We start from the raw sequence: 7,962 nt of genomic DNA, 5'->3' as shown, positions 1-7,962 counted from the left end.
ATGAAATGCAAAGCCAAAACAATGAAACCAACAAAACATATGACAGAGCACAGTAGTTTTCTCAAAGTCTAAGTAGAAAATCATGCCTAGTCTAGAGTAAACTGAGAAAGACATGCATCTTCAGTAGGATAGTGTTTTGTATACAACCAGAGACCATAGTGACTAACTCTATTATTTTCCTTAAGGATGGCAGTTCTGCAAAAAGCTCATAGAAATATGTGCATGTTTACCTGGTTATCCTGTGGAGATTGAGGTGAGTCAAGTAAGTTGAATGAAGGACGAGAAGACTGAAATAACTTTGTAGGAAGATACATGTGAACATCTGTAAGAAATTGACATTTATGGAAAAATTTAGGATAATTAGGAGACTAAGAAAATGCATGGTTGACTTCATCAATGAGGTAACACATGGGTCAGCTCTTCATAGAACAAGAATGGTGAATTTTCCTTTATTGATATCAATAAAAATAAACAGATATTAGATAATTTAAATCTAATTAATCAATAAATGTATTTTGAATTGTTTATCTATAATTGCACCATCAGTTGGACATATAAGATATTACATTTACTAGTATGTCAGTATCACAATGGTGCTATTACTGACATTTTCATATAACAAAACATGTAACAGAAAGGACCTGGTTGTGTTTTATTTTTCTGGACTTTCCTAGGGGGATAGTGGTTATGCCTAGATGAGTCTATCTGTGGAATCAAAAAACAAGTAGAAGTTGGTCAACTTTGAGATAATCTTAAGATCTACTTGCATTGTTGAAATACTTAGCATAACCTCTAAGGAGAGAATGCCATTTTCACTGTTTACAGTTACAGAGAGATGATACAGAGCTCAAGCAAGTATGTAGCAGAGCTGGGAATTAAGCTCGTTTCCTGATTCACAATTGGTAAACGCAGCTTTAATAAAATTCAGGTCCTTGTGTCAGTCCTTTATCTAGGAGCACAGCATTTGGATATGCTAAGCTTTTCCCTATTATAAATGTTAAACAATTCCCTAGTGCTCACATTTAGTATCTTTGATTAGTAATGGTCAATAAGTTTTAGGTTGCAAGAGCATGCATTGCAATCATTCTCGTCATCTGTATAATGGAACATTCAGGTCATTTAGGTGTGGCCCAGGATCCCCTCTGTCCCTTCATATATAGCTATCACAGAGACATCGAATAGTCTCAGAAACCATGAGCACTCTTGCAATGTACAGAAGATATCCTCCACTGCAAACATTCGTACAGGAAGTACTGGTCATCGGGGGAGAGTGGCAATGCCGTGAAGAATCACTGTTACATTTGCTGCCTGCATGGCTAGAACAGTTCGCTGCACTGCTATAACTGGCTTAAGGGGAAACCAGTTGTAGCCTAAAAGGAGTCAGTCAGTCTCTCTGTCTCTCAGATATTCTGCAAGATTTTTGCAATGCTTTCTCTTTAAACAAAATTATTCCCAAAGAAGTATTTTTTCCTAATGAGAAAGCCCTTTTTATTTTTACTTCTGTATTAAAATTGAATATGCTCTCTTGTCCTCTCTTACTGTGTTCTTGGCTAAATGAGACTACACAACAGTATCCATAGCAAGACCATATTCAATTCATTCATTTCACAAGTACTCGATGCCTACTTTGTTCTAGGTGTTGCCCAAGATGCTGGGAACAAAGCAGCAAACAAAACAGTTCCTGCTTACGATGTCATCAGTGCTCCACCCTCATCTTGGGCTTCTTGTCCTCCTACGCCTGACTCTAGGGAGTCATGGCATTACTCACTCTGTACATGCAGCTCCTTGGCCTTGGTCACCAAGGACATTAAGTCGCAGGTTGTTTGCACAGCAGCTCGGAATCGATTTACCCCTCCCTTCTGTGAGGTAGGAGCTAGTTTAGGATGGGGGGCAGTGTGTGCCAAAAGGTGATCTAAATAACAAACAACTTCATCACCACAGCGAGCTGCAAGGTTAGTTGGGGAAGGGGAAGAGACAAAAATGAACATGTTAGTTACTTCAAAATCTACCCCAACAATCAGAACAAGTGGCTCTTGTACCCAAAACAAGGTATCAGAAGTAGGCTATTCTTGCCTCATGGGGGAAAAAGCTTATGATCATTATATAACCCCATAGATTAATATTTAGAGATTATGGCCACTTGCCAGGATCCATCTGCTCTTAATTTCCTGAGAAACAGATAAGGTTACTGAAAGCTATATGAGCTTATTCTAGAACAAGTAAAACAAGTATTTCATAATCTGTACATGTACATGTGTGCTTTGTGTGTGCTGTGCTGTGCTGTGTGTGTGTGTGTGTGTGTGTGTGTGTGTGTGATGGAAATGACAGCAGAAGAGGGATAATGGTGAAAAAAGAGCAGCACAGGCTCTTTCAGGTCCCACTAGTAAGAGGAAGCTTTTGTGAAGAAAGGCCAGGGATGGTCCAAAATCTTCCACCAAATACTGCGTTTCATTTTTAACAGATTTTAACAAACATTAATTACAATTAATAAGAAAAAAGGATCTTCATGTAAAATTGTTAAAGAGAGGACTATTGGCTATAAATAACCATTTAGTCACTTCATTCATTTATTAACCAAGTATGTGTTTGTTATCTAGTGTCTAGGTGCTAAGAGTTGTGAAAATGATATACACAGTTCCGAACTATTTTCTTGAGGTTCCTCCTGCCATACATCTTATAGGCATGTTCAGCCCATGGCCTGTAGACCACATACAACCAAGGATAGCTATCAATGAGGCCTAATACAAATCACAGACTCACTCAAAACATTATCAGATTTTTAAAAATTAACTCCATCACATGGTTCTTAAGCATAAGCTTTGTAGATGACGACATCAAGTCACAATGTCAAAAGGCTGTATATGCCCTATAATAATCTCTGAATACAGATAATGGAAGCTTCACACTTTAACATGAACATTCATAATGTTTTACAATTAGAAAAGAACAGTGCTGGGATCAGCATCAAAGTCAGCTAAGTCAGTCATGATCATCTGTTCCTGGACAACCAGTGGCCCCTCCAGAAGTCGTTCTGTGCTCCAGTGTGACTAATGGGAACTGGTGGAGCTCTAAGATCAGAACTCATATTCAATGACATCCCAATGACAAAGATTTTAACATTGAACATAATCTAGACACTTACGTGGAGGGTTATCAATATAGAGAAAAGCTCTTTGTACCCTTAGGGGGCTAGTGAACCATCAACAAGTCCATTGTTAGACCACTGATGAATAAATCCAGAGATTGAATCTAATAACATATATTATTAAAAGAGATATTTTAGAAAGCAACTCAAGGGAGTATATGATACTAATAGAAACTGTAACTATCCATGGAATACCAAACAATCTCAATCATGAGATTAACTTTCATTAACTTTCAAAATATTTTATGCTGAGACATATAATTAATGACTTCAATTATCACTGGTAACGGTAAATAGACATGTACTTAATGTATTTTTCTGATGAAGAAATTCAAACTATTTCATAACTTGCAGAAAGAAATACTGAGTGAGTGAAGATGAACAGAGTAAATGTTAAGCTCAAATAAGGAAATACTACTTTGGATTACTAATGTACTGTCTTATTATATATGAGATTATGCTTGTTGGTACCTTAAGATATAATCTAACAGTCAAAGATGCAGACAGTGAAAATAGGTCCACCAAGATTTAGATAGAAGAATAATTCTTTCTTATTGACCCTTCTCTAATTTTTTTGGACTTTTTTTGAGACAGGGTCTCCCTGTAGCCCCAGCTGGCCTGAAACTCCCTATGTAGACCAGGCTGCCTCAAACTCACAGAGATCCACAGGCTCTGCCTCCTGAGTGCTGGGATTAAAGGTATGTGCCACCACGTCTGGCCAGACCCCTCTCTTTTCAAGAGTCAAACAATATATTCTTGTCTTGAAAAGGTCAGTACTTTTGTGCTACAGGTAGTGTTTCTCAGCCATTTTTAATTCATGCTCTCAAAATGCTTTCTCACAGTATCATCTGTATATTCTTGCCATTTATTACGTTGTCTAGTTTGTTACACAAAAGGAACAGGTATTCTGAATAGGCTTTACCAAACTACACAGACCTCCTCAGGGATATTGATACATCCCTCTAATACATAACATAAAATAACTTGAATTAAGTGAAAGTTTAAATATAACTCTCAATACATTTCATATTTTCTGATTTTTAATGCCAAAAGTAATGTGTGTAAGATGTTTTAAACTACATAATTGAGTATCTTTTACTCACCACTACCTCTTCCCATTTCACATTACCGGCCACTTCAAATGCTCAAGATGAAGTCTTCCCTAACCTTAGTAAGGCACAGTCCAACTCCACATTACACAGTCACCACAGGAATGTTAGGCCATAAACCAAAGCTAAGTAGAGGGAAGAAAAGTGAGGCCAAACTGAAGTAAAAATCTAGATGTATTAAAGAGGAGTGAGGATGGTACACTGTGAGACTTGGCAGCGTAAGCTATTAATGATGAAGCTAAACAGTAGTTTGTATTCTTGTCCTGCTAGTCAGCTTCCTTACCATTACTGGTTGAATCATAGCCATCTATCCAGTTGCTAGATTCCAGCTCATCGTAGTCTTCATCATAATCTTCGCTGTACAGCTTACCCTCAGGTCCTGGGTCCATGAAGCTTAAGTGTGTACAGCAAGATGTTGTCAAAAACTCTGACAATTTACCTGTTTGAATCCTTACAATTAGAGAGTAAATAGAAAACAGAAAATCAGAGGCTATCCTTCCAAAAATAACATAATTTTACAAGTGCAACTTAGTTAGAAAAGTACCTGCCTAGCATGTACAAGTCCCTTTGCTCAATTCCTCAGATCATAAATAAATAAATATGCCACAATCTTATTGATAAAGGGATACCTAGCATATTTTAACCACGTTGGAGAATTACTAATACTCACAAGTAGTATAAATTTTGTAAGAGTGAAATTTCACAGCATTCATTCCTGGGCATAATGTTCAGTTTAAATGGTTAGAGGATTTTTTAAAGAAAGTCTTCAATCATGGCTTGACAATCCTCCAACCAATTACTTCTGCTCTCTTCCACTGCCGTATGCTATGTCATTGACTACAACAGTGTCTGGTAAAAATTTGCATTAGCTATTAGAGATGCTTATGGACAATGAAGATAAACCACAGCAAATCTATCACATCATTTAAAAATACCATCAAAAGACTATTTTGAACACAAAAGATGGTTCTTGAAAATTTTATACATTATAATTCATTAAATGAAGCCATGCCAGGCATGGTGGTGCACACCTTTGGTTCCAGCACTTGGGAGGCAGAGGCAAGAGAATCTCTGTGAGTTCAAGGCCAACCTGGTCTACATAGCGAGTTCCAGGCAAGCTGGGGCTACAGGAAGACCCTGTCTCAAAAAGACCAAAAAAAATTAAGACATATATTTTCCTACTTAATAAGCTGATCATAAAACTCAAAATAGAAAATTGGTAACACTAATTTTCTAAAGAAGCCAGAACTTGGATAGTTTGAAAAATGAAATAAATAATGACAGGAACAGGTCATGATATATTGGATAAAATAAGACTCCCTCCATGAATATATGTCAATACAAACTACAAAATGAGATAATTTTATACACAAGATTCCAATTAATGAATGTAGACAGACAGATACAAATACTTCTATCATAATGAGCCTTGGCTTATATGTATGTGTACAGGTATAAAAATTTCTAGGTGGCTATTTTATGACTCAATTAGTAATATTTCTTCCACACAAGAATCGATGTAAGCTAATACCATTTGTTCAAAGACTGTTTGGGAAAGGATATGAAAAAACTTGGCAAACCCCACTTAAACCAAGTGATCAAGATTATTATATCACTCATAATGTGATGACCCTCCTGATATGATATCCGAGAAGGACTGCAGTGAAGTCTTATGATTTTATGTTGTTTTAGTATCTATTTTGAATGTAAGTTTCACTTTCTTATATTACAAGCAGGGCTCAGCCATTCTTGTTTTTTTCCCTTTTTTAGTTTTAAACTCTTGAATTTCTTTTTTTAATATATATATTTTTAATTGAATTCTTGTGCATTTCATACAATGCATCCTTATATTTATGCCCCCCTCCCCTACCTGAACCCCCCTCCCAGCTCCCTCCACTGGATTCATGCATTCTGTCATCCATGGTAAGGACTATTAAGTTTGTTGTACCTAGATATCCCTTAGTGCACGTTCATCCTCTGGAGCCTGTTCATTCAGTGTCTCTAGAGTGTCGCCCTTAAAGAAGATCAACTGTCTGTCACCGAGCAGTGATCAGCTGCCAATAGTTCCTCTGCTAATGTTGAGGCCTCCTTCCCATTTCCCCAGCTCTATGCTGCATCTCCCCTGATTCAGGGTATAGGTCACTTACCTTGCTCCGCCAAAATATCCATCTTGCATTTTTCTGAGTGCTGCAAAGATACTTGAATTCAAGCTGGTTCCATCTTCATCTTAAAATGGAGAGAATTAAAAAAACAGTCTCTGTGGCTTTAGCTTTGAAGTATGGGGGGGGGGAATCTCTCAAACCAATATTCTGGTGGTAGTAGCACAAACGACACACTCCTTATTGACAATCCTGTGTTTTAACAATTAATCTGAGAACCAACAAGAGCAGAATGGGCAAATGGCAAGGATTAAGATCCCCAAAGGTATTATCTTCTTCATCACAAGTACTGAGCACAGTACCTCACAGCAGAGTGTTTAATAATTGCTGCTTATTAACAATAACAGCATCAACTACTTATCAAATATTATACAACATGTAGTGAGATAATTTTTTCATATATGGTATCTCTAATAATGAGCCTCAGCTTATATATGTGTGTATAGGTATAACATGTTTTAGAAGGGTAATAATCTGATTTTATGTGAAACTGATCATACTGCACATACTCTTGTGATCTTCCTTTTCCAACTTGGCCTTTCTATCAGCTAAAAGTGAATCCATAGCAGGCATTTAGACAGCTTTAATTATAATCAGAACTATAATGTAGATCATTGTAACTACCTCTTTATGCAACAGTCTATTCTATCCTTAGGTTACATTTTTTTTGTCTTTTTGAAGCAGGGGCTCCCTGTAGCGCCAGCTGTCCTGGAACTCACTATGTAGACCAGGCTGGCCTTGAACTCACAGAGATCTGCCTGCTTCTACCTCCCAAGTGCTGGGACTATACACGTGGACCACCACACTCGGCTCTTAGGTTACATTTTTAAGTACAACTGTTAGGGCAAAGAAGACACACAATAAAAACATTTACAGAGACCTCCCTCTGCTTCCCTGGGCCTGCACCACCGACAGGCCTCTCTCCTACTCGCAGGCCTCTCTCTGGGGTAAGTCCATCGCACCCTCCAAGCATTGACTCTCCCACCCTCATTCACCCTCCCATCTCCCCCACCAGTCTCTCCTAGTTTGAGTCCTGCCCCATTCCTTGTCTTGGGGCCCCAGACGCCTGGGGAACCAATACTGCTTCCTGAGCCTTTTCATCCACACAAACATAGAGCCTTCTCTGGGCCCCAGGAGCACTGCTTCTTGGCCTGGCCCCGCCCTCACCTCCCTCTGCTTCCCTGGGCCTGCACCACCCCCCAGCCTCTTTCTGGGACCTGGGGGCAGACCTTTCCTCTTCCTGATCCTTTGCATCCAGACCAACACAGCTCCTCAGTGCAGTCCCCAGGAGTCCTTGGGGCCTCTTCCTGCCCCATATGCCTTTGCATCTCTGGGTGGCAACGCCAACCAGCTGCCCTACACCAGCATCTTTCCTGGGCCAGGGTCCCAGGCCAGTCCAACCCCCAAATTCCTGAGGCCAAAATCGTTCCTGGAGGGATTCGGACCTTAGGAGAAAGCCTGAAAATGTCTGGCCCTCATCTGAATTGGGCCTCTGTGGGAACTCCTGAAGACAAAAGCAATCCAGCCACTCCAATATAAAATCAAAAGA

At 39.0% G+C, this 7,962-nt stretch overlaps 1 protein-coding gene across 2 annotated transcripts in view; it reads right to left on the bottom strand.

The window, feature by feature from the left end:
- Phka1 (phosphorylase kinase regulatory subunit alpha 1) overlaps positions 1-7,962 on the bottom strand; it is a 195,553-nt gene that overhangs the window by 55,845 nt on the left and 131,746 nt on the right. Inside the window, exons 17-20 of one of the 2 annotated variants that reach the window (XM_008855548.3) lie at positions 6,402-6,480; positions 4,538-4,704; positions 1,769-1,945; positions 231-322 (exon numbers count right to left, since the gene is read on the bottom strand). In XM_008855548.3, coding sequence (XP_008853770.1) covers positions 231-322; positions 1,769-1,945; positions 4,538-4,704; positions 6,402-6,480 — 515 coding nt within the window. The remainder of the gene's footprint in view (positions 1-230; positions 323-1,768; positions 1,946-4,537; positions 4,705-6,401; positions 6,481-7,962) is intronic. The other variant, XM_029557441.1, reaches the window with a different exon arrangement.

This window comes from Nannospalax galili, unplaced genomic scaffold, assembly GCF_000622305.1.
Source record: "Nannospalax galili isolate Female #2095 unplaced genomic scaffold, S.galili_v1.0 scaffold747, whole genome shotgun sequence".
NCBI lineage: Eukaryota > Metazoa > Chordata > Mammalia > Rodentia > Spalacidae > Nannospalax > Nannospalax galili.
This window is presented reverse-complemented; position numbering and strand designations above follow the sequence as displayed.